General features: G+C 42.1%; 1 protein-coding gene across 1 annotated transcript in view; it reads right to left on the reverse strand.

Annotated features, from left to right (window-relative positions):
* Positions 1 to 1776: 1776 nt before the first annotated feature.
* irf7 (interferon regulatory factor 7) overlaps positions 1777 to 27866 on the reverse strand; it is a 33628-nt gene continuing 7538 nt past the window's right edge. The window contains exons 3-9 of the mRNA XM_028793517.2: positions 26349 to 26520; positions 17539 to 17642; positions 13426 to 13477; positions 9889 to 10029; positions 7159 to 7554; positions 4847 to 4962; positions 1777 to 2595 (exon numbers count right to left, since the gene is read on the reverse strand). Of these exons, the coding sequence (XP_028649350.2) occupies positions 2431 to 2595; positions 4847 to 4962; positions 7159 to 7554; positions 9889 to 10029; positions 13426 to 13477; positions 17539 to 17642; positions 26349 to 26520 (1146 nt within the window). The 3' untranslated portion in view covers positions 1777 to 2430. The remainder of the gene's footprint in view (positions 2596 to 4846; positions 4963 to 7158; positions 7555 to 9888; positions 10030 to 13425; positions 13478 to 17538; positions 17643 to 26348; positions 26521 to 27866) is intronic.

Consider the following 27866-nt stretch of genomic DNA (forward strand, 5'->3'; position numbering starts at 1 on the left):
TAGGTGGTTTGAGTCGCACCATTTAACAAAGTCATTGATTAGGTCCCTATACTCCTCCTCCAGCCCATTCCTGATGCAGCCCACGATAGCAGTGTCATTTAAGCACTTAAACCTTCAAAGCGGGGACTCTTTTGCAAGACAGCAAATACCTATATCCTGTAGCCAGCCATCACAATAATCAGTAATAGAATTATTCAGGAAATTTGCCTTTGAACTTCTCACCCCAGTCCAAATAATGGGTGCCTATTGCCTCGTCATCTACTGCGTTTTAAATGGAATATCTACATGTTCCTTTGATAGATCTTTATTGTCATTGTCACCTTTTACAAAGGAGCAACAAAATTGAAGGTGCAGTCGACTCAGTGTGAGGAATAAGAGTTAAAAAGATGAGAGAAAATAAACCGAATAGTAATAAAAGTACTTTACAAAATATACAAATTGCACTTGTTGACTTAAGGTCTATATTGCACATTGGGAGAATGATATGGAGCATTTTTATTCTGAGTTTAGGGCCAGGATTGCTTTTGGATAAAATCTGTTAAGGTGGTTTGTCCTGGTTTTCATTGCTCCGTATCTCTTGCCTGATTGCCTCTTCCAGCTTCTGCCATGACTGGGATGTGATGAATCCTGTGAAATATCCATTGCTTTTTTGTGGCATCGGGAGGTGTAGATTTGTTCCAGAGTGGGGAGGGTACAACCAATTGTTCTCTCCGCTGTCCGGACGACCCTGTGGAGCGCTTTCTTTTCTGAGGATGTGCAGCTGCCGTACCACACACACAGTCCGTACGTGAGCACACTCTTGATGGAACAGTGATAAAAGGCAAGGAGCAGATTTTTGGGGAGATGGTTCTCTCTGAGGATTCTCAGAAAATAGTCTCTGCTGCGCCTTCTTCAGCAGCTCCTTGGTGTTGGCGCTCCAGGTCAGGTCATCCTCCAGCTCAATGCCCAGACACCTGAACACCGGGACCCTCTCCACACAGGCCCCACCAATGATGAGTGGCTGGATGTCAGTTTTGTTTTTTCTAAAGTCAATAACAAGCTCCTTCGTTTTTGTGGTGTTGAGGAGCAGGTTATTGACTCTGCACCACTCTAACAGCCGCTCCACCTCGTCCCTGTATGCCAGCTCACCCTCCTTGTAAACTTTGCTTAAGAAAGAAAAGAAACCACCCAGAGTACAAAACATGTTACCCCTCTGACATATGCAGATGAACCTCAGTGATAACAGGAGCCGCTCTCGTTAACAGTAAGCAGTCTTGCTAAGGAGATCCTCACGGGTCACACATTGAGTGTCCACCAGCGGTCATGAATAAAGGACGTGCCAGCATTTCGTTTATAGCGATGACTCGAGACTTTCATCTTCAACATCGGCTTCTACTCTTACACCTACTAGTGCTGGGAGAGACTTCCAGCAATGTTGACTGAAAAAACAAGCAGACAGACAATGAATGGACATTTGGATCCACAAATACGGGTAAAACGCTAGAAAGCAAACAAATGGAACAGCACTTAAGTAGAATAGAGGAATTTTTATTAAATCTCAATTTGGCATATTTCACATTGGTTGATCATACAAATTACAAAATAAAATATGCATAGTCATTCATTAAATTATTATACAGTTTACTAAGGCTACACAAGTCAGTATTAGTGTCTAAAATGTACATAAAATTTCACTCAAGTCTTTTCATTTTCAAGAATTCACTGTGAGTCTTTTGATTTTTTTCCCCCTAATACAAGTCGTCACCAGGGCCGGTAGTGCAATTTAAAAAAAAAAAAATTCAGTTTAAAACTTTGTAAAAAGAATTCTTGATAGTGATAAAAAAATAAATCAATCTCCTGCGGTGGGTTGGCACCCTGTCCGGGATTGGTTCCCTGCCTTTTGCCCTGTGTTGGCTGGGATTGGCTCCAGCAGACCCCCATGACCATGTGTTTCGATTCAGCGGGTTGGAAAATGGATGGATGGATAGATAAATAAATAAAATAATCTGATTTATGACTAACTGCAGAAACAGTATATACAGGTGATGGCATCTACATTTTCTCTAAATTCTTAATAGAACTGAAATTCAAACAATGCAGTAGTAAGAAATGGGTAATGCCCTGAAGAAGCTAAACACACCATGATGGTCTGTTAAAAAACAGAAGGGAGGCCGGGAGTAGACCACCCCCCCCCCCCCCCCCCCAACTATTCATTACCCACAAAGAGGGACTTTCCGTCTTAATAAATTTTATACATCTCCTTTAGACAGATATCCGTCCTAGATATAACTTCGTCATTTCATACTTAAATCTCAATATATCTTGCATTTCCATATAGAATATCTTTAGATACGATTTACTTTAACTATATTTATAAATGAGTACTGCATCTTGAGAATGTTAAGATGTTGCGCACTATAAAATATATGTATATAAATGGTATGTAAAATATCAATAATTTGTAAAGTCCATTCCACTATTTAAATAAGATTGAATGAGATTATACAAGTCATTCTCCGGGTCACACGATATCTGTAAACTGGGGTTACTTCTTAAAGATGATGCTCCACTTAGCTGGGCCACTTCATAAAGGTATTTATACATGAGAGGTACAATCTGAAAGAGAAAACAAACAAACAAAAATTATATACAGAGACAGCTTAATGGGTGCTAAATGGTGTGTTAGTGTGCCCTGCCATAGACTGGCTCCTGTCTGGTCTGATGGTGCCGATATAGGGTTACTGGCTCCTCGAGTACAACTAAGCGCGTTTCACAATGTCTACAGAACATACATTTGCACACAAACACGCACATTATATACTGTACAAGTAAGCCCGCAATTCGCTAGCGAATCGGAAATCCAAGAATGGCAATCAGTTTCTGTTCCGTCCGATATCTGGATGGATGACTTATGGTGGGTGGGTGCGTCTGGGGAAATGTCATTTAATTACATAAGCATATCTGTACTAATGCGGTTTCATTTTGTGGAGACGTGATTCCGTTGCCTTTGCTGACACCGACTGCTGGCAGAGTGGAGCACAGCAAGTTTAGTTTACAGGTTGTGGTGTTCGTGTGCCAGCCAGAGTCTGGGAAGCCGCTGGGTTAGAGTCTGTGACCGTTATGTGATCTATATTACTGGCACAGTGGATTAGAGCAAGTGTAGCTCACAGGTTGTGTTGTTTGGGCGCCACCTACTGACTCTGGGAAGCTGCTGAATTTTGGGAAGTCGCTGCGTCTGACTCTGGGGCGGGCACCACGTCACATTACGTTGTGTTATTTGGGCGCCACCTACTGACTCTGGGAAGACGCCACGTTTTGGGAAGTTGCTGCGTTTGACTTTGGACTCTGGGGCGGGCGCCAGACTGAATGACTGTTATGTGATCTACATTACTGGCACAGTGGATTAGAGCAAGTCTAGTTTACAGGTGGTGTTTGGGCACTTACAGGTTGTGTTGTTTGGGCGCCACCGCGTTTTGGAAAGCCGCTGCATTTGACTCTGGACTCTGGGGCGGGCGCCAAGGCCGCAGTGCGCATGCGCTTCGGTGCGTCCGCCGTTCATATATTAACTGTGGTTTAGTAAGATAGATAATAAGTCAATAATTATTCATACTTTTGTGATCATTTTGCCAGGGTTGGCTGCACAGCTTTCCCCCTCGTGCACATATGGAAACCTGATGTGTCTGTGGTCACAGTGGTGATGTTTTGACCTTGGTCCGTCAGTTTTGGTTGTTTTCTAGGACTAAACATGGTTGCTCATCCCTTGGATTACACCACACAAGAGCATCAAGCAGTGATCCCACTTTTAATGGGTTGAAAGTGTACTAGGGGTCCATTATCGTCATGGGTTCATCCAATTCACGGCACAGATTTTGATCAATGTTCTAATCTGTAGTGGATGTGGATGGGTTTTTCTGCTCCTTCAAGCTTATCACTTGTCCAGCTATTTCTAAACGTTCTCAGTCCATTTGTAAACCCTCTGTCATGGTAAAACACAGTCTCCATATTTTTCTGGAAGCCTTCTACAGATTTCAGTTCCTGGTCGACTCCATTTCTTCATGAGTGAGATCTGAGCACTTTTGTGTAACCCCCTAAAATTAAGCATCACCATGTGGGATGCTACAAGACGACTCTTGCACTAATTCGGACAGGGGAAAAAAAAAAAATGTTCACAACTGGAAAGAAAACTTGAATGTCACTATGACCCTAAGTCTGAGCAACCATTAAAAAAGAATGGAAGCATGGAGATTCTCCGACATTAACACAGCTATCAGCCAACTCTCCTTCATGACGATGACCCCCCCATTTATACCACATTGACTGACTGCAAAGCCTACATTGTGGAACTGTGGATTCGGAGGGATGCCAAACTTCCCCTGTCCTCCAGACTTCGTTCCATGCAACTACCAAAGGTTCTGAACACTGAACCTTTGTGGAATATGCTGTGACCATGAAAAACAAAAAACGTAGATATCGGAGTGACACAGAAAAGCTTTGTGGACCTTTATAACACCTGCATTAATGGTGTCCACGAGATTATGTTAAAAAAACAAAACTTGATCAGCTTCTCTGCATAGTTTAGGTTCAAAATATTTTGATCTTACTTCACATACTGCACCTTGGAGGACGGCTCATCACCGAGTGTTGGCTATTCCAAGCCGCCCTCTTGCAGTACTCCTAGTTTTCTTTTTGGTGTGCTCAGGCTTCAGGGCCTCAATCTGCACAACTTCAGGTGCAAGAGCTGCAGTTAGCTTTACATGTAAAGGGGAGCATCACATACATACTGCAGTTATGAATACTGAACATTTAAAAACCTACAAAGAAGCTGCTGAATGTACTGTATGTACTGCAATCTGACAAAGTACATTACCTTAACAATAATAAGTTTCCTCTCATTTGGCTTGTTATCTGGATATTTCTCTCCAAAGCACAGGTATATGGTATAATCTGGAGAGTGACCTTCATGGTCACAGTAGTTCTTAATTTCTAAAAACAAAACACAAATTTTGAATTAAAAAAAATAAATAAAACACTATTTTCCATTCTTTGATTTAAGTGATTTAAAGCATACTGATGGCTCTGATCACCCCTAGGTTCAAAAAATAAATGCACAGATACAGAACCTCATCTTTGAATTGGCGAGGACTGTGTAATAGTTAACTGACACAACACTTTAAGGGAAGGATGAAAGAATGGACTGGCTGAGCGCCGCCTGCTAGAAAGGCAGCGAGCCCCTCTACAGTCAGACCCGTCATACTAAAGTCGTTTTCGCACTCCTGCCCCATTTGCTTGGTTAAGATTGTTTCAATTTCCACTTGGAATTTTGCATTGTGAAACGCAAACAAACTAAGTGAACTAAGCATATCAAACATTACATAGACATGCGGTGGACTGGTTTCATTGGGCAGAAACATTACCTGGGAGGTTTGACAAGAGTTGTATTTACACACCACCACATTTTCCATAATGATCTGGTATATTTAGCCCAACACAGCTCTAGAAAGTTCTTCAGTTCAATGACAATATGACGTATCAGGAGAGTTTCACTTAACTGCATGGTTCATACCATCCAGCAGCCACAATACGTAACCTCAATTTAATTGATCTCAGATTCCTTTCTTTTGAATTTTTCTTTCATTATAGCAGTTCCAGTGTGTGTTCAGACCAAAGTGTGTGCGTTTATTTATTTACTGTACTTATCCACCCATTTATATATTTATTAAAGAGCTTCTGTAAAAAGCCAAATTTCCCCCTGGGGACAAATAAAGTTCCATCTATCTGCTGTATTAACTCCTGTAAATTTTTGGTAATAAAATGTTAATTTTGGAACATACGTCAAAGTCAGTGTGCATGCTGTGGGGACACCAAACCTGCACGCCTTCACTTTCATGGTGTAAGATTTGGGAGTTTAATCGTCGAGCTCCCAAAGCACTGTTTTTCGTTTTTATAAAGCTGGTGCTGCTGCCTGGCGTTAAAGAGCCCCGAGTTTTCTTCCCAGAGGATTTTGGGTTTCCCCATGGGATTAATATAGTTTTGTCTAATCATGTATGCCAGTGGTTCCCAAATTCGGTCCTGGGGACCCCCTGTGGCTGCAGGTTTTTATTCCAAGCAACTTCCATTTTTCATTGGACTCTTAACCTAATTAAGGGAGTCATTATTTCCCAGTTTGTGTTTTGGAATCAATGTAGAAATTACAAACTAAGTCTGGAAGATTTTAATTAAAATGTAATAAGCAGTTATATGGGGAATTTGTAGTTTAGTCTAAACATTTTTGGAATTGCTGAAGAGGAACGTTGTCCAAGGCCTGCAGAGATTTTTCTCGGACTTCCTCCATGGTACAAAGACACTTTCCTTCGAGTTTGAGTTCTTTTTTCATATGCAGGAACAAGAAAAAGTCGCACAGAAGAAAAGATCAGGCGAGTAGCGAAGTCAGTAAGACATAAAAGTTGATTCAGAAATCTCAATAGTCCGACGACGATCTTCGTAAATGCACTGTGAACTTTTTCTAAGATTCGTCATTCCTAATTGTGGAACGTCGGCCAGATCTTGGTTGGTCTTCAAGCGACATTTCCCCTATTTTGAAAAGCGAAAACCACTCAGACCGGAGTTTTATTTAAAGCTTACTCTATAAAAGCAGTTTCAAGCATCACTACAGTTTCAGCAGCGGTTTTCCCCAAACAGAATATAGAATTTAACGCAGACTCGCTGTTCTTTATGATCACTCATCACAAAAATCGCAGAACCCCTAGCGACGAAATTCACAACTTAGTAGAGATTGTGTGCCAGGTACAGATTCCGGTTATTTTTGGGTACCTCCTCTTATTTACTTTATCGATTGGCTGTATTATCTCTCCTGAGAGTCTGTATTCTTCCTTTTTAGGTTTCTGCTGCAGTATGCATCTAGATTTCCCTGTGGGATTAAAATTTATCTAATCTAAAGAGAGTCTGGGCAAGACAAGCTTATAGTTGGTCACAACCTGCAAAAGTAACAGCAAATATAAGCAGAAACGGCGTCCGCAAGATCAAAGTAAGCACACATTTCAGATGGACGTCCATATCGGTCCAAGTGAAACCTTGTCAACATGCCATGTCAAAGGGAATAATGAGATTCTGAGATAGTCGTGAACACAGCAACATCAGTTAATTTAATATGTAATAGGTCTGAAAAATGTAAGTGTTTACCTAGGAAGTATTTACTGAAGTCCAGAAGCTGCACTTCTTCATTTTGAGAAAGTTTAAAAGATCCTCCGATTGTGTTTGGTGGAGCACTTGGGTCAGACATGTAAATGCAGCATTTGCTCAGTCGTGTTGCATAGATGCTCTTATTTCTAATTTCCAATAGGAGTCCTCTCTGGATATTATCAAGGAGCGTGTTGGTGCTTTGAATCTGCTTCCGATCCGTCATCCCATCAGTGCTGGGGAAGCAGACGTGACTCTGGGTTACAATCGCGTTTCCCTCACAGTTGTAGTGGAGCTGAACTTTAGGGCCACACACTGTCGTCTGCAGCACGGTTCTACCTCTGTAGGTGATGGTGACTTCCATATCGTGCGGTGAAGGACCTGCAAATTGAAAGTTTCCTATAAAAATAACAAAGTTATTTAACTTATAGCTAATGAACACAAAATACTACAAAACATTTTGAGGCATATGCTTAAGTCCCACAGGAGAGCAGGGCGACACTGCATTGAGGGTAAATCTGAGCAATATAGTAAAAAAATGTTATCAAGATATATTTTTTGAGATCATTCAATGTCAATAATGATTGAATCATTTTTGTAACCCTGAAGAAACCAGAACACTTGTCTTAAACAAAATATTGAACATAAATGAAAATAAAATTTATAGAAGACATTTTGATCATTTCCATAACACTGAACAGTTGTCATGTATAAATATAAATACATTGCTCAAAAAATGAAGGGAACACACAAAATCACACATCGGATCTCGAATGAAATATTAAAGTGGAAACTCTTTACGGAGTAATGCTGTGTAATTTATTGAGAACAAAAATGATGTAACAGTCAATGGAAACCAAAATCACCAGTGCATTGAGGGCAGATTCAACATTACACGGACAATCAAAGTCAAAAACTGAAATCTCCGGCTGATCCAACCTGCATGAATTTCTTCACAGTGACACCTAATGTGACTCAGTAGTGTGTTTGGCCCCCACAAGCTGGTATGCACTCCCAACAATTTCAGGGCTGCTCCTGATGAAGTGGCAGATGGTGTCCTGGGGGATGATCTCCTCCCAGAACTGATCAGTCTCTGGTGCTACTTAGTGGCATTGGATCTATGGATGCATAACATCTCAGAGGTTCTTAATTGGATTCAGGTCTGCAGGCATCAATGCCTTTGTCATCCAGGAACTGCCTACACATGGAGGCTGGACATTGTCCTGCATGAGGAGGTACCCAGGGTCCACTGCACCAGCACAAGGTCTGACAATGATTCTAAATATTTAATCCCAGTACCAAACAGCAGTCAGGTCAGGGAACTGTTGCCTAGCATATGGAGGTCTGTGTGAAACTCCAAGGATATGCCTCTCCAGACCATCACTGACCCACCACCAAATTGGTCCTGCATAATGTTCACCACAGTGTCTCCAGACTCTTTCAAATCTCTCACATGTGCTCAGTGTGAACCTGCTCTCATCTGTGAGGAGAATGGGGTGTCAGTGGCAGAGCTGCCAATTGTGGTATTCTCTGGGAAAAAGGCAATTGAGCTGCATGGTGATGTGCTGTGAGCATTGGTCCTACTAGATGTTGGGCCCTCATGGAGTTGGTTTCTGACAGTTTGGTCAGAAACATCCACACCAGTGTCTAGCTGGAGGTTATTTTGTAGGCTCTGGCAGACCTCCTCCTGTTCTTCCTCACACAAAGGATCAGATACCAGTCCTGCTATTGGGTTGCTGCCCATCTATGGCCCTGTCCAGCTCTCCTTGTGTAACAGCCGTCTCCTGGTATCTCCTCCATGCTCTTGAGACTGTGCTGGGAGACACAGCAAAACTCTTGCAACAGTACATATGGATGTGCCAACCTGGAGGAGCTGGACTACCCGTGGACTATCTGAATTGGCGGATGGTACCGCCTCATTCTACCAGTAGTGAGGAGGACAGTAGGAAAATGCAAAAAATCAGAAGAATTGGTCAGGATTGCCTGTCCAATGCACCGGTCTTCACTTCCATTTACTTCCTAACTAGACTGATTGATATCCCTGAAGTGTCACCGAGTTGGTGTTAAGACTGGGATGATTAATTGTTCCCCTCATTTTTTTTTTTTTTTTTGAGCATTTTAACATTTACGAAACTAAGACATGAAACACTGTCCTATCAATCAACTGAACAGGAATAAACAATGAATACAGTAATGTGAAAATTTGAAAAGTCAGATTTTCATGGTTTATTTTTTTCAGTTATATCACCTTTATCTAAAGATACCATTTAAATGAAGATCAAATCTTTATGTCCACATATGTTAAAAGGTAGAACTGAATGGTAACTGGGAGAGCCATCTGTACATGAGCTCATTGCATAGCTTTGATTCCTTTTTTTAGGGAGTGTGTAGGACGCTGCATCCCAATGTGATTCGTCCTGCCATCATTTCATTTCCTTTAGCAAATTTGTGACAAGTGACACAATTACAATCTGCACCTCAGCAGTCACATCACTGCACTCTCAAAGCACAACCAAATCTATTTCTGAACTAACTCCATAATAAACACAAAAGTGACAGTAACGAAAGCCCGTCTGTGTGTTTGTGTTTGCAAAATTCCTGCAGTCGCATGCCGAATTTCTCCTGCCTCGAACACAACATGACTTGTGCAGTTTTTCTTTCCAAGATGTGTTAATGTGGTGCTGCACCATCAGTGGGGACGCTGCAGGCCATGAGCATTAAGAATTTACTTACCCATGGCGTACTGCGAAGTAGCTGGTTCTTGTGGCATCTCATTCTGAGGAACATGGACAGGATTGGCTGGCGTGGACTCGGCAAATTGCTCAGAAAATAAAATTGGGGACGCGTTTTGTGAGGAAACTCCAATGGGTAGCTCTGCAATAAACCAAACACGGAACACTGGAATCATTAAAATGTCAAAAGCATTTTTAAATATGGCCTCTGTATAAAGAAGGTGCTGGTGTTTTCTTGCAATATGAGTCTCCATTGTATAGAAATGTGGCTAACAGGGACACAAATGTTCAGTTTCAGTTCACCAGTTCTGTTGAACTGGACAGACAAAGCGACTCAACTGTCATCTCCTCCTCCAAATCCTTACCAGCTTTTTAAATGAACGTGGCAGTCATCACTTTATCTAGAGCTCCATGCTATGGCATAGCAACAGGTGTCAGAAGTACACCAGGTAGACAGATTTCGGTTTTCCATTAAATGACATGAAGTTCTGCATTTTCATACATTCTGGTTTATCGTGATGTTGGGCGAGTGTCAATGCACTGCGTGTTGGTCGAGTTTGCATGTACAAATTTTGCCGTACTTTGACAATATTAATACTTACTGCAGAGGAGGAATTTACAGACACTCCTAGGGCGGCCAGCATGTCCCAGGACTCATTCACAGATTGGGAAAAATACTGTATGTGCGCTTGGGACTGCCGGTCATTGCGACATTCAAGGAGGAGGTCAAGTGCATCAGAAATAGTAAAGGGGGATTAAAAGATAGACAATGAAATAGCAGATGCCCTAAACTTGAACAAGTGGATAACCTCAGAGCAGTAACAGGGACTACTAAGGAGGTACTGAGGGATTTGGAAATTGTAGAGAGAAGTGCCGCTCAGATTAAATAAGCTGAAATCAAACAAATCACCAGGACCAGATAAGATTTACCAAAGAGTTCTTAAGGAGGCTAGCGAATACAGATATAAAGCCTTGACGCATGTTTTTAGGAAGTCACTGGGGAGATTCCAAAGGACTGGAAAATGGCAAATATCATTCAATTATATAAAAAAGGTGACAGGGCAGATTCAAGCAACAATAGGCCAGTAAGTTAACATGCATCACAGGAAAATTAATGGAAGGAATTATTAAGGATAAGATTGAGCAACACCTGGCAAGGACAGGACAGTCCGCGTGGTGTCAGAAGAGGGAGGTCGTGTTTTACTAACATGCTGGAATTCTATGAGGAGGCAACAAAAGGATACGATCAGAATGGATCAGATGATATTATTTATCTGGACTTTCATAAAGCATTTGATAAGGTGCCACATGAGAGGTTGGGCATCAAATTAAAAGAAGTGGGAGTTCAGGGTGATGTGTGTAGATGGGTGCAGAATTGGCTCAGACACAGGAAGCAGAGGGTGATGGTGCGAGGAACCTCATCAGAACTGGCTGATGTTAAGAGTGGTGACCAGCAGGGGTCAGTGCTGGGGCTGCTGCGATTTTTAATAAATATAAAATGATTTAGATAGGGGGCGGCACAGTGGCGCAGTGGGTAGCGCTGCTGCCTCGCAGTTGGGAGACCTCGGGACCTGGGTTTGCTTACCGGGTCCTCTCTGCGTGGAGTTTGCATGTTCTCCCCGTGTCTGCGTGGGTTTCCTCCCACAGTCCAAAGACATGCAGGTTAGGTGGATTGGCGATTCTAAATTGGCCCTAGTGTGTGCTTGGTGTGTGTGTCCTGCGGTGGGTTGGCACCCTGCCTGGGATTGGTTCCTGCCTTGTGCCCCGTGTTGGCTGGGATTGGCTCCAGCAGACCCCCCGTGACCCTGTATTCGGATTCAGCGGGTTGGAAAATGGATGGATGGAAGTAACAAGCTGGTTAACTTTGCCGATGATACCAAGAGAGGTGGAGTAGCAGATAATTTGGAATCCATTATATCATTACAGAAGAACTTGGATAGCAGACAGGCTTGACAGATTTGTGGCAGATGAAATTTAATGTTAATAAATGTAAAGAATTACACATAGGAAGGAAAAATGTGAGGTTTGAATACACAATGGACGGTCGGAAAACAGTACACCTTCTGAGAAGGATTTAGGAGTCATAGTGGACTCTATGCTATCGACTTCCTGACAGTGTTCAGAAGCCATTAAGAAGGCTAACAGACTGTCAGGTTATATAGCGCCTTGATGTGTGGAGTACAAGTCACAGGAGGTTCTGCTCAACCTTTATAACACACTGGTGAGGCCTCATCTGGAGTACTGGGTGCAGTTTGGGTCTCCAGGCTACAAAAATGACATAACAGCACAAGAGAAGTTCCAGAGAAGAGCGACAAGGCTGATTCCAGGGCTACAGGTGATGAGTTATGAGGAAAGATTAAAAGAGCTGAGCCTTTACAGTTTAAGAAAAAGAAGATTAAGAGGAGACCTGACTGAAGTGTTTAAAATTATGAAGGGAATTAGTCCAGTGGATTGAGACTGTTATTTTAAAATGAGTTCATCAAGAAAACTTGTTAAGGGTAAATTTCGCACAAACATTAGGAAGTTTTTCTTTATACAAAGAACGATAGACACTTGAAATAAGCTACCAAGTAGTGTGGAAGACAGTGAGACTTTAGGGACTTTCAAAACTCGACTTGATGTTATTTTGGAAGAAATAAGTGGAGAGGACTGGTGAGCTTTGTTGGGCTGAATGGCCTGTTCTCATCTAGAGTGTTCTAAGCTGAATGTCAGAGTCCTTCATTGTGTTTAAGAAGAGATTTTTTTCATGGCTCGTCGCAAAATGCCAACAAGGTCAGACAACCAATGAGTGCTCAGCAGGAAGTGAAATGCACACAATGTTAACCAACAAGAGTCCAATCAAATCTACTGGACAGAGAACAATAACGAAAAATAGGAGTTCAGGATGGCACAAAAAGAGGAGATGAGGCAGCAGAAACGTCTATTCAATGTCTTGCCTTTGTCGTAGAACAGAAAAAAAAATGAAACAAGGCTTCACACCGATTGGCTGCCAAAGTATGTCAAATTTTGTGATACTTTGGCTGTGTAATAGGAAATTTCTAAACATGGTAAGAAGTGGCTAGGGAGTTGAAATCCATCATCACCCTTAAGGCAACGAGATCCAGCACCATGCAATGTGTGATGCTGGCCCTGATCATTTCTAAATTGGCCTTGTGTGGACCCTGGCAGCGGACTGGCAGACTCTCCAGAGCCTGTGCTGGATGGAAATGGCTTGAAAATATCTCAGTAATTGCTTATGCATTGAGGAAATTGGTATCAAGACAGCCTGTAGCAGGTCATTTGTAAGAACCTTGCATGCTCTTGTGAATTTGCTGTACGTTACCCAAGGTGGGGTACTGTATATAAATAAAGGGCACCCTGCAATGGAATTGGCACTTTAATGAAAGTTTGTCCATGTCCCGCACCGTATTCTGGGTTACAGACGATCTCCTTGCAACTCCACCCTGGATGAAGCAGTTCAGAAAAATGGATGGACTGTCTGTATGATAAATTCACGTAAAGACTTTATTCAAGAGCTATCAAAAAGAAATATTAGTACCTGCTTGAGTGTTGCTCAGATTCAGCATCCCAAACTGTTGGAAAGTTTCTTGCTAAAATAATAAGTTAAAAAAAAAAATTAGACAAATATTCCAACTTGTAAATTTTAAGCATATCATACAAATATTAGCAGCAGTGTGCCGAACTCTTTCATGACGGCTCAATTTTTGTCCATTTTCTGCTACTTTGATTGAGCTGGCTATATCCTGATCATCCATCACTCAATATTCATGTTCTATCCCTCCCAATTTAGGTCAGACATTTCTCTTTCCAAATTTAACACCTCTGGGATATAGAGGTGTTTTACAGATATGCTGCAGTAAAAGGAGTTGCAAAATTCAGTTAACGTTTTTACCAAAATATGCACTTTGAATGTTATTCTTATTTCCAGATATGTTGGAATACGCAGCCAAAACACATCCAGAGAATGCGTCAGGAACACCCAGAAATGAAATATTTTCAAGTTTTGTGCATAATTTTACGGTTTTGAAGCAGTACAAAAATTTTTTTTTACAATTTTCAACAACATTTATTTCTATAGCACATTTTCATACAAATGGAGCTCAAAGTGCTTTACAGGATGAAGAAAAAAAAAATAAAATAAAATTAGGCAAGACTAATTAACATGGAATAAAAAAGTAAGGTTACAATGGCCAGGGAGGACAGAAAAAAAAAAAAAAAAATCTGCAGGAGTTCCGAGACCACCCAGCCCACCCTGGGCATTCTACCTAACATAAATGACCTCAATCAGTAAGTAAGTGTCCATAGCATACAATGGCATTGCATCATTTCGTAGGGCAGATCTTACTGTCAGTGTATATTGTTGGTAAAGAAATTATACTGTGTATCCAAACTACAACACGAATGGTGGCAAGATTAAAAAAAATATGTATATAAAAACACATTTTACAAGTGATGTAGAAGAGACTTATTTTTTACTTTTTAGTACACTTAATATAAGCCTGGTTTTTAAAAAGTATATAAATATATCAACATTTAACACTTCCTTTAATATCTCTATCAGTTACTAGCGCCATCTATTGGTAAAATCTTTAAGTATTCTCCATCCATCCGTCCATTATCCAACCCGCTATATCCTGTCACAGGGGTCTGCTGGAGCCAATCCCAGCCAACACCGGGCACAAGGCAGGGAACAAACTCCGGGCAGGGTGCCAGCCCACTGCAGAGCACACACCCACACTAAGGACAATTTAGGATCGCCAATGCTCCTAACCTGCATGTCTTTGGACTGTGGGAGGAAACCCACTCAGACACAGGAAGAACACGCAAACTCCACACAGGGAGGACCCGGGAAACAAACACAGGTCTCCGTACTATGAGGCAGCAGCACTACCCACTGCGCCACCGTGGCACCCACCTTTAACTATTCATATGAAAAATTTCATTTCTTAATTAACATGGATTAATTGTTCAATTAGTGAAACTGATTATTGATTCATGTATTGTCATTGGAAGTGCGTAAGTGTGCAAAATTTCAAGTCATTTGGACAATAGGAAGTGGGTTCAATTACAAGAGTTGTACCAGACAACAAAACGGGTGAAGTTAAAAGAAGCAAGGGAATAAAAATCTTTTCAAAAAATAAATAAATTCTGGGGTCGCACGGTGGCGCAGTGGTAGCGCTGCTGCCTTGCAGTTAGGAGACCCAGGTTCGCTTCCCGGGTCCTCCCTGCGTGGAGTTTGCATGTTCTCCCCGTGTCTGCGTGGGTTTCCTCCAGGCGCTCCGGTTTCCTCCCACAGTCCAAAGACATGCAGGTTAGGTGCATTGGAGATTCTAAATTGGCCCGTGTGTGCTTGGTGTGTGGGTGTGTTTGTGTGTGTCCTGCAGTGGGTTGGCACCCTGCCCAGGATTGTTTCCTGCCTTGTGCCCTGTGTTGGCTGGGATTGGCTCCAGCAGACCCCCGTGACCCTGTGTTTGGATTCAGCAGGTTGGAAAATGGATGGATGGATGGAAATAAATTCTGAAATATAGAAAGTAGATTGTGGTGTCATTTGAAAGTTGAAACTCCCCCCTCTCATTTAGTACATAGCAGTCTGTCCATCAAATTGCACACATTTGGATCAGGACAGTTTAAGGGGATGGGGGGGCAGATGTTGCTGTGATTCTGCCATCTTTGCAGAAAAACAAAACAAAAAAATAAACAAATAAACATTGCCATGTGGTATTGGAGTACACAATAGGCATTTTAATGGAAAAACACTGCTTAAAATTATAGCAATGCAGAAATGAAGGATTTTATGCAGATTTTAACCTCCTTCGCATTACATTTTTCCCCCTGAAAAACAAAAAAAAAGTCTTGTATTTTTTAGCTTGAAAAATTACATATTTATTAAATCTGATCTTTGTACGTTTTTAGTGTTTTGCACATTTTACAGTAGAAAGTCAGAAATGTAGAAAGTATAATAAGGATACAAATAATATCTTAAAAGGACGGTAGTACTAGGGTGTTGTACCGTGTTAGCCATTATGAATGTAGAGACAAGCCAAGCAAAATGACACCTTTTATTGGCCAACTAAAAAGATTACAATATGCAAGCTTTCGAGGCAACTCAGGCCCCTTCTTACATCTTGCCTGAAGAAGGGGCCTGAGTTGCCTCGAAAGCTTGCATATTGTAATCTTTTTAGTTAGCCAATAAAAGGTGTCATTTTGCTTGGCTTGTCTCTTTAAAAGGACGGTGAAATTCACAATCCAACGTCACAGTCGGGACAATAACAGTGCGATTCCTTGTGGATTTTCTTTCCAGACTGATCAGCTTTTGAACAGCACACCGCACATGTGCGATTGACATAAATGTCACGTTTGGATTCATCAGAATCACTTTTCATTACACGGTCATCACCGCTCATATCACTGTCAAGAGTGCAACAGCTAAGCTGCTGAAAAACACTTCTTACGGGATGCCGTTATGAGGCCAGGAGAGGACGCGTCTGCACCATTGCCAAGGGTGGCACTCAAGCCTGTCGCCTACATCATCTCCCAAGCAACGCTCGGCACTAACGCGGTTGGCACTTTTACAGCCCGAGTAATCAGAGGGTCTAATGCTTATGTGAGATGATGCATCTATACAGTTGCCCAAGTGTCACTCGGGACTAATGTTAAGGAGGTTATAAAACTCCCCATTGTTTAGTCCTGCCAGAGGTGGAGTTTAAAGGGCTAATTTAACTCATTCATCCCTCTTCTCTTCCTATAAGGGGTCTTTCCATGTGGACTTTTTACAGTTTCCAAACTCTGCTACACAACACTGAATCAGGATTTCGGAGGTGCAGGAAAGATGAACCGGCAGTTCCAGACTGACCCCTATGGCAGTGTGGGTGTGAGTGGCACCCTGTCCACAGTGGTTGTTAGCCTTGCACCTGGTGCTGCCAGGATAGGCTCTGGTTCCCTGTGACACTGATTTGGATTTGAGCATTTTGAGGAGGAGGAGGAGGCACTAATGCCATGCACTGTCACACCCACCACACGACAAACCACCTTAGAATCTGGATCCGGAAGTGCCAAAGAGGCCACCAATCCCCAAGCTTTCCCTGCAAGTTGGCAGATCAGGGCTGGATGCAGGTTAATGTCACACCCACGACGTTAGGCTCTGACGTGGTGCGACAGCATTTTGGATTTGAGAGTTTTGAGATAGTAAATATCTGTCAGCCTTTACCGGATATCAGTTTAGACTACGCTTTTTCCATGTAGATTTCCTTCTAATGTAGCATTTGTATATTTCTTACTACGCTCTGTCCCTTCAGGTGCCTGGCTACCAAAGGTGCTATAGAATATAAAGAGATTAACTTGACAGGACATCTGCCTCACAACATCAGAGCCCAGGAAGGTATGTGGACAGTGTACATGATCTTTCTCCCTGTGGTTCTTCTCTGGTTACTTCAAACGTCCCAAAGACATGAAGGCTTAGGTTGTTTGGATGTAGTAAACTAGACTGGTATAAGTCAGCCGGTGTCCTCCTAACAAGGGCGGGTTCCTGCCTTGCACCCAATGTTACCGGGATAGGCTTCAGCAACCTGTGACCCCATAAAGCAATATATGTTTAAAATAAAACACAAGATAAAAAAAAAAATAATAATAACATAATAAGAAAATACATCACCTCTGTATTTACTGGCTGATTCACTGCTGGAGAAACCATTTGAAAATTCATGGGCAGAGGTAAGTGAGCATGGATATTGCTTTGAGGAAGCTCTGCATTTTCCACTTTAGGAAAGAATAAGAGAAATGAAGTTAATGTCACATTATTAGACATGAAAATGTCTTTTTTTCAGATCTAATATAACAAAAGTGAAAACAAAAGTAGAAATATTGCCTACTTAAAAGAAAAAACATCTTTATTCAATACTTACTGAGGAGGTGTTACAATAAAATATGCAAGTAGAGTTCTCATGATAATAATAATAATAATAATAATAATTCTTTGCATTTATATAGCGCTTTTCTCATTACTCAAAGCGCTCAGCAATTGCAGGTTAAGGGCCTTGCTGAAGGCCCAACAGAGCAGAGTACCTTTTGGCATTTACGGGATTCGAACCGGCAACCTTCCGATTGCCAGGGCATATGATAGACATCCATCCACTATCCAACCCGCTATATCCTAACTACAGGGTCACGGGGGTCTGCTGGAGCCAATCCCAGCCAACGCAGGGCGCAAGGCAGGAACAAACCCCATTTTTGATACCCAATACAGCATACAGTGTAACGAAATTAAATATTTAAATTGCAGTTTTGTATTCATTAAAACCTTTACAGTAATAAAAATGGAAATTTTAGTCATTAAATGCAAATATTTCAAACAGTGAAATCTTTTACATTACACAAGTTTAAATCTGAATATATGAGCACATGGAGGAGTGGCGCCGCAGTTTGTGCAACTGAGCACTGATAACTTACAGCGCCTTGTAAATGTAATGAAGCAACTTTAAAATGGCACATAATACAATAAAAAAAAGTAACTCACTACAGGCGAGGGTTTAAAAAACTCTTAAAAATTAAGTTGCCAGGGTGGTCCTCCACAGCGAAGCCATTGTGGAACCATTTTTGGTTCCCAAAAGACCCATCCACTTGAAGGTTCCAGAAAGAACCTTAAATTTGGGTCCAGAACAGGCTCCATACAGTAAATAACCATGAACAGATGACAACAGATTTGTTAAATACCAATAAGTCATGATATGAAAATGACTCTTGCTTCTTATATATCTACCTATAACACAGGCTAAGTAAGTTTTCTAAACGTGTTAGTGTCCTGCTAGGTAGCTTACCATACATTATAAAGATTTCATACAGGAAAGTTGCTCAAAGCACAAAGCGCTACCTTCACATGCAGAGAAACCTTACCAGAATGAGGAACCACACAACCCAGTAAAGAACCATAAAGTGCCAATAAAGAACCAGGATTTTTAAGCGTGAATCGAGGGAGAGACGGAGCCCCAGTGCTAAAGCAGGTTGCCCCTGGACAATAGGAAGTGGGTTCAATTACAAGAGTTGTACCAGACAACAAAATGGGTGAAGTTAAAAGAAGCAAGGGAATAAAAATCTTTTCAAAAAATAAATAAATTCTGGGGTCGCACGGTGGCGCAGTGGTAGCGCTGCTGCCTTGCAGTTAGGAGACCCAGGTTCGCTTCCCGGGTCCACCCTGCGTGGAGTTTGCATGTTCTCCCCGTGTCTGCGTGGGTTTCCTCCCACAGTCCAAAGACATGCAGGTTAGGTGCATTGGAGATTCTAAATTGGCCCTAGTGTGTGCTTGGTGTGTGGGTCTGTTTGTGTGTGTCCTGCGGTGGGTTGGCACCCTGCCCGGGATTGGTTCCTGCCTTGTGCCCGGTGTTGGCTGTGATTGGCTCCAGCAGACCCCCGTGACCCTGTGTTTGGATTCAGCGGGTTGGAAAATGGATGGAAATAAATTCTGAAATATAGAAAGTAGATTGTGGTGTCATTTGAAAGTTGAAACTCCCCCCTCTCATTTAGTACATAGCAGTCTGTCCATCAAATTGCACACATTTGGATCAGGACAGTTTAAGGGGATGGGGGGCAGATGTTGCTGTGATTCTGCCATCTTCGCAGAAAAACAAAACAAAAAAATAAACAAATAAACATTGCCATGTGGTATTGGAGTACACAATACGCATTTTAATGGAAAAACACTGCTTAAAATTATAGCAATGCAGAAATGAAGGATTTTATGCAGATTTTAACCTCCTTAGCATTACATTTTACCCCTGAAAAACAAAAAAAGTTGCTCAAAGCACAAAGCGCTACCTTCACATGCAGAGAAACCTTACCAGAATGAGGAACCACACAACCCAGTAAAGAACCATAAAGTGCCAATAAAGAACCAGGATTTTTAAGCGTGAATCGAGGGAGAGACTGAGCCCCAGTGCTAAAGCAGGTTGCCCCTGAATGAACAGCACAGAATGAAACTGGCGTGTGGATAAAAACAACTTGGTGTACGAGTTATATGCGTTCTTGCTTATTCCCACCTTCGGATTGATAACGTAACAAAATTATACATTGTGAATTAGTTGTTTATCTTCCTAGAAATTAAATCGGTGTAATGTTTATTTTTTTTATTGCCTCAAATTTCAAATGCCGTGTCTGATGCCGTCACAAAAGGACGGTCTGAAAATGATTTTTGAAGCATTTGTGGATGAAAATCAGAATTTGACTTTTTTTCATTCATGAGTGATATTTTTCCGAACCCTGCTGCTTACACGTGAAGTGTTCTGAGCCTTTTGGCCAATAATATGCTGCCCCCAAAAATGTGCCCCTAGCTATGTCACTGGCTCCAGCAGACCCCCCCCCCCCCCCCCCCCCCCGTGACCCTGTGTTAGTCATTGTCCAACCCACTATATCCTGACTTGATAACTATATGCAAGAGAAAAAAAGAAAAATAAAACACATTTCCATGTGTTACACAAATGTCAACCTTTGCTCCGTTTAAAATCAACAGGATCAAAAGAAGTGACTTTCAAACCAAAAGGGTGAATGAGCACACAAAACCAAATGAAGTGGAACTTCCGTACTTTAAAATTTCCATCCATTTGTCTGGCATTACCGCTTAAAGACATTTAAATCGAGACATAGATCAAAAATGAAAATTCCTCCCTTAGTTATTTCATCCACTTGAACCTTTGTGCAGCTGTTTAGGGGCAGATTAAAAAATAAAATCCTGTGGGATTCTGGTTTCAGGCCAGGAATTCCATGAAAAAGATTTTTTTTTTGTGAGCGACAGACACATAGAATTTACAGAAACACAAAACCCAAATTCAAAAGTAAAGATCAAGTCCAGATTGAACACTAAACACTTCATTTGTGAACCCCAGGATTTCTGCATTATTTCTTCCTAACAATGTCAACGGAGTCACAATAACAGACAAACACCAACTGCTTAAAGTAATAACACACATTTGGACAACTTCCTGTCCATATTGAACATATATCATTTAAAACATTCCCAAAATTGAGACTAGGAAAGAAGGGGAACCTGCAGACTGACGATTTGTCCAAAAGCTCATTGGACACAGATGAACCAATCAATGAGACTGGAGACGTGGCTTAGAATTGCACTGTGAAAAGACTCATAAAAAAGTTTAGCGACCAACAGTCTGCTCTTTGCAGGAAAGAGCAGTTCATGTAAGCCATTAAATATCAGAGGACCAGAGAAGAAATGTAGATATAAATAAAAAAGTTGGAAAAGGCACCAAAAGCCTTTGTAAAGGCCTGGGTCCAGAAATTGAGGGGTTGCTGTACTGTTGCTACACTCGATAGGAATGCATATCCTATAAAGATCACGACAAGGCTGTGGAGGTGAAAGGAGGAGACACCTCAGCACCACATTGGAACACTGAAGTTTGTTTAACAGTGGCTGGAGTGCCAACCCTGCCACCAACCTCCAAGTTTTTCCTGTAAGTTGTACCTGCTTGCAGGGATGGATACAGATTAACGTCATACCCAGGACAGAGCAATTGCAAGTTAAGGGCCTTGCTCAGGAGCCCAACAGAGTAGAGTCACACCTGGCATTTATGGGATTCGAACTGGCAACCTTCAGATTGCTGGTGCAGATCCCTAGCCTCAGAGAACCCAGAGATAAATGCAAAATCTCTTGAATTTGCCAATGTCTTGGATCATACAGTATGTTTACTAGAGGAAAAAACAACGAGCAAGAATGGTGTTCATAGACACCAGAGGAAACCACTGCTCTCTAAAACAAACACAGCTGTACGTGTCAAGTCCATGATCCATCCATCCATCCTCTTCCTCTTGCCTTGCGGCTCAGCTCCTTTTTCACCACCACAGACCGATGCAGAGCCTGCATCACTGCGGATGCTGCACCGATCCGCCTGTCGATCTCACGCTCCATTCTTCCCTCACTCGTGAACAAGACCCCGAGATACTTGAACTCCTCCACTTGGGGCAGGATCTCGCTCCCAACCCTGAGAGGGCACTCCACCCTTTTCCGGCTGAGGACCATAGTCTCGGATTTGGAGGTGCTGATTCTCATCCCAGCTGCTTCACACTCGGCTGTGAACCGATCCAGAGAGAGCTGAAGATCACAGCCTGATGAAGCAAACAGGACAACATCATCTGCAAAAAGCAGTGACCCAATCCTGAGTCCACCAAACCGGACCCCCTCAACGCCCTGGCTGCGCCTAGAAATTCTATCCATAAAAGTTATGAACAGAATCGGTGACAAAGGGCAGCCCTGGTGGAGTCCAACTCTCACTGGAAACGGGTTCGACTTACTACAATGCGGACCAAGCTCTGGCACCGATCGTACAGGGACCGAACAGCCCTTATCAGGGGGTCCGGTACCCCATACTCTTGGAGTACCCCCCACAGGATTCCCTGAGGGACATGGTCGAACGCCTTTTCCAAGTCCACAAAACACATGTAGACTGGTTGGGCGAATCAAATCAAGTCCATGATTGATCGATGACAATGGCAAGAGAAAAAGAAAAAAATCACCAACACTAAAAGCTCAGGGTGGGAGCATCATGGTTTGGGGGCTGCTCTGCTGCATTAGGGCCTGGACAGCTTGCCGTCATAATAAACTCAGAAATTGTATGAAGTGATCTGACAGGGGAATGTCAACGTAGTGATCCATCACCTGAAGCTTAAAGGAAGTTGGATGGAGCAACAATGGACCAAAGCACAAAGGTAAATCAACAAAAGAAAAATGTGTGTTGTGGAATAGCCAAGTCAGAGTCCAGACCTCAACCCACTTGAGATAACCCAAGGGCTGTTCATGTAAGGGATCCCAGAATTATTAATGAGATTTGGGAAGAGCAGTCATCTAATTATGCAAATCTGATCAGTAGCTATACAATAACAGCTTATTTCTTGTATAGCTCAAAAATAAATAAATAAACACAACGAGGGATGCAATGGGCTTTAACAGGCCCCATTTTTTGACAGCCCATCAAACCTCGACTCTAAGAAGACAAAAAAAAAAAAAAAAAACCTTGGGAAAGGCACTTCAGGGAGAGACCCCCTTTCCAAGTAGACTGAGCGTGCAGTGGGTGACACGGAGCATTTGGTGGAGGTTATGGCTACAAAAGGAGGTTCTACCAATTCCTGAAGACAAGGAGTCACAGAAAATAGTGTATGCTGCAAATTGTGTTTGTGCCTGACGAGAACAACTCTAATGGTTTGTGCTATCAATTTACACCGATTGTGTTTGTTATACTGTAGATCACAGGAAACCTCGTGTAGAGGGGTCCTTTTATCGGATTGGCTAGCCCAGTGCTGACTCAGCTGTGGAATGGCCAATAGTTGAAGGCAGCTTGATGGCCAAGGTCTCCAGGACTCTTAACAAATCAAAATCGTATTATGTGATATCATCTACTGTTGAAATCTGCTTGGTACTTGTAATATTGCTCTATTATATTGTACTTGCTGCGTGCCCTGCGGCTTTGGACGATGGATTTTATAGAGATGGAGGATTACTTGTGTTTCTGTTCTGTGTATTTATCTCCCCCCCCCCATTTTTTTTTGACACCCACTGCATGCCCAACGTACCTGGAAAGAGATACATTTTTTTTCCCCCCCTACAAGGTTTTTTTTTTGGGAGTTTTTCCTTCTTAGAGGGTCAAGGTGGGGGTGGGGGGTGGGCCCTGGCCTGTCAAAAGATATGGCCTGTTAAAGCCCATTGAGGCATTCCTTCTGTGATTTTGGGCTATACAAAAATAAATTGTATTGTATTGGCATACAGTGCATCCACATTTTGTTATGTTACAGCCTTATTCCAAAATGGATTAAATTCATTTTTTTCCTCAGAATTCTACACACAACACCCCATAATGACAACGTGAAAAAAGTTTACTTGAGGTTTTTGCAAATTTATTAAAAATAAAATAATTGAGAAAGCACATGTACATAAGTATTCACAGCCTTTGCCATGAAGCTCAAAATTGAGCTCAGGTACATCTTGTTTCCCCTGATCATCCTTGAGATGTTTCTGCAGCTTCATTGGAGTCCACCTGTGATAAATTCAGTTGACTGGACAGGATTTGGAAAGGCACACACCTGTCTATATAAGGTCCCACAGTTGACAGTTCATGTCAGAGCACAAACCAAGCATGAAGTCAAAGGAATTGTCTGTAGACCTCTGAGACAGGATTGTCTTGAGGCACAAATCTGGGGAAGGCTACAGAAAAATTTGTGCTGCTTTGAAGGTCCCAATGAGCACAGTGGCCTCCATCATCCGTAAGTGGAAGAAGTTCGAAACCACCAGGACTCTTCTTAGAGCTGGCCGGCCATCTAAACTGTGCGATTGGGGGAGAAGGGCCTTAGTCAGGGAGGTGACCAAGAACCCGATGGTCACTCTGTCAGAGCTCCTCTGTGGAGGGAGGAGAACCTTCCAGAAGGACAACCATCTCTGCAGCAATCCACCACTCAGGCCTGTATGGTAGAGTGGCCAGACAGAAGCCACTTCTTAGTAAAAGGCACATGGCAGCCCGCCTGGAGTTTGCCAAAAGGCACCTGAAGGGCTCTCAGACCATGAGAAAGAAAATTCTCTGGTCTGATGAGACAAAGATTGAACTCTTTGGCATGAATGCCAGGCGTCACGTTTGGAGGAAACCTGGCACCATCCCTACAGTGAAGCATGGTGGTGGCAGCATCATGCTGTGGGGATGTTTTTCAGCAGCAGGAACTGGGAGACTAGTCAGGATAAAGGGAAAGATGACTGCAGCAATGTACAGAGACATCCTGGATGAAAACCTGCTCCAGAGCGCTCTTGACCTCAGACTGGGGCGACGGTTCATCTTTCAGCAGGACAACGACCCTAAGCACACAGCCAAGATATCAAAGGAGTGGCTTCAGGACAACTCTGTGAATGTCCTTGAGTGGCCCAGCCAGAGCCCAGACTTGAATCCGATTGAACATCTCTGGAGAGATCTTAACATGGCTGTGCACAGACGTTTCCCATCCAACCTGATGGAGCTTGAGAGGTGCTGCAAAGAGGAATGGGCGAAACTGGCCAAGGATAGGTGTGCCAAGCTTGTGGCATCATATTCAAAAAGACTTGAGGCTGGAATTGCTGCCAAAGGTGTAATCGACAAAGTATTGAGCAAAGGCTGTGAATACTTATGGACATGGGATTTCTCGTTTTTTTTATTTTTAATAAATTTGCAAAAACCTCAAGTAAACTTTTTTCATGTTGCCATTATGGGGTGTTGTGTGCAGAATTCTGAGTAAAAAAATGAATGTAATCCATTTTAGAATAAAGCTGTAACATAACAAAATGTGGAAAAAGTGATGCGCTGTGAATACTTTCTGGATGCACTGTAGCTGAAGACCAGACCCCACGGTTATGAGGAACTAATGCAGAAATCCAGGGAACTCCAAAGGGTTCATTTATGTTTCCTGCAACTTCTAATATGGACATATTAACAGCAAACAGCTCAAATTACTTCAGATATGCTCAACAGCAACTTTCTCACTAGAGACAAAAGAAACAAAAAAGACAGACATCGGCAATGACATCTTGGGTCTCAGAAGAGGTTTAAGTCCTATTTTGGGAAGTCCAAGAGTTTTGTGGATTACACATCTCCCATTTTGCACAGGTTACCGTGCTGACAGGCAGTTCACATAATGGTTGTCTGGTAAACGGCTGCACGGATGCAAGTTGGGTGGTTTTGCTTAAATCCAAGCCTCAATTCTAGTAATTTTTATGAGATTTAAGTGTTTGTGCAGGACACCCCTTTGTCTTCACCCTTTACTCAGCCAAAGGCTGAATAAATTGAATATGTTTTTAAAATAATCTTGTTAGCCCTATAAAAAGCATGGAAGTGGAGTTTGTTCTTAATGACATCTACTATAAAAAAAAAAAAAAAAAAAAAATATTCTTGGAAGGAGACATGATTTTTTCAGAGACACTTTCATGTCCCGGGAGACGAGATTTTGTGCCAAGAGATTTAACCACGCCCGGGGCTGGAAATAAAAGACAGTAGATGACAAAGTAGAACGTCAAAGAATTCAAAAATGGCATGATACACATTCAGAGCAGGTTAGAGATAATGGAAGTACGAAAATTCGAAAGTCTCAAAAAAAGGATAGTAAAGATCGCATTAGCGCAAACGGAAATTACTCTGAAATAACGGAGCAGCGAAAAATAGATCAAATATATTGTTCGGATTTAACCTTTAAGTCAGAGAGTTATAGATCGTCAAATTCGTCTTGCCATCAGGGAAAAAAGGAGTAGCGTTTCTTCCCAATGAAGAGGCGTATCCGCGACAATTAAAAGTTTTGTTGTTTGGTGAAAGTGAAATCCACATACGCGAGCGACAGAGATGTGAAGTTGCTGGCGTGAAACGCAGAGCCCCCCGGAATACCGACAGATCTTTAACAAGTTCAGGTCCTGACAACGTGCACAGCTTGTGTATTAAAGAATAAAAAGATCACAAAACGTACCATTAATGTCCTCCACTATCTGGTATACTTTGTGAGGGTCATCCGAATCCTTAGAATGATCTTCAATTTTGCGAAAACATTTGAGGCTCCGTAAGATACAGCGGAAATTGGTCTTCCACTTTGCCTTACTCTCCGGGTATTCATGTATCTTACCGCTGGTCACTGCCCATGCCTATTAACAAAAAGAAAAATCTTTATTATAAAGAACAATCCAGCACCATCTCAAATCTTGAATGGGACATTTCGCAACCAAATGACTACCTGGAAATCCACATAGGAAGTGTGACACTTGCCTAATTTGGCCAAAAGCCACACATATACTCATTGTGAGCAGGCTTTAATGGACTTGCTGGGGTAAGATCCTGGTTTGCTACCCTTCACACCAACTGAGAAGTGGGCTTCTTAAATAGAAAAAAAAAAGAAAAAAAACACAAAAAGGATAGCTATGCAAAGAGAAAAAAAAAGTAAAATTTAAATTTTCTGCAATGGTTCTTTCTACCCCTCCAATGTCCATACCACAAAAATCAAAATATTAAAGGAAAAGCAGTGGAGGCACAGTGGTTCACTAGTTCAAATGATAAGAACATTAGAAATTTGAGAAACGAGAGGAGACCATTCAGTCCATTGCGCCCGTTTGTTTAGCTAATAGCTAAGTGGTCCCCAATATCTCTCTTGTTCCACTCACTTCTCCCTTGTTCAGGCTGCCTGAAGGGACCATCAAAGACTATTGGAGTCCAACCAAAAACTTCTTTTCAGGCTGCTGCACAGTGGCACACTTCAAACCTGTTACAACAATTGGTTGGGGAGCAAGCGTGGGATCCGCTTTAAACAGAACAAAAGAAATCTGACAGAACGAGAGCAGACTATTCAGTCCATCGAGCTCGTTTGTTTAGCTAATAGCTAAGTGGCCCCCAATATCTCATGAAGATTCTTCTTAAAGGTCGTCAACGTTTCTGCTTCAGCTCCATGGCTCAGTAGTTTGTTCCAGATCCTCTCTAATGATGTACTGATCATTTGCACCCAATTCTAATAGGAGGTATTTGAGATAGTGATGAATGTAGGGGGTGGGACTTTTTGCCACATGCAGAATTTACATTTATGTTTGTTAAAATTATATGATGGGTTACAAAATGTAAACGTGGCACAATGTTTGTTATATTATACTAGCTGTGTAAGCCTGTGCTGTAGAAAGCACAGGGTCCTAGAAAGTATTGAAATCGTCAGGATAATGTATTGAAAATATGGAGATGTCAGGTAGGTGGAAGGAAATACTCTGGGCATCTCTCTCCTAGGAGGATTCGTGTTGCCAACTTGTTCACCTTGCTTGTGTATTAGCTGCTAAGTAAGCGACTCTTCGGAGGTTCATGCTGGCCTCGTTTGTGTATCCTCGGAGGTGGAGTCGGGGTAAGGGCTCACTTCCGGGACGGACAAACACATTTCCATGCGTAGACGTTTATATACAAGAATAGCTGTGTACACCTGTGCTCTAAAAAGCCCGGGCTCCTTGAAACCATGGAT

Source organism: Erpetoichthys calabaricus, chromosome 2 (assembly GCF_900747795.2).
Source record: "Erpetoichthys calabaricus chromosome 2, fErpCal1.3, whole genome shotgun sequence".
NCBI lineage: Eukaryota > Metazoa > Chordata > Cladistia > Polypteriformes > Polypteridae > Erpetoichthys > Erpetoichthys calabaricus.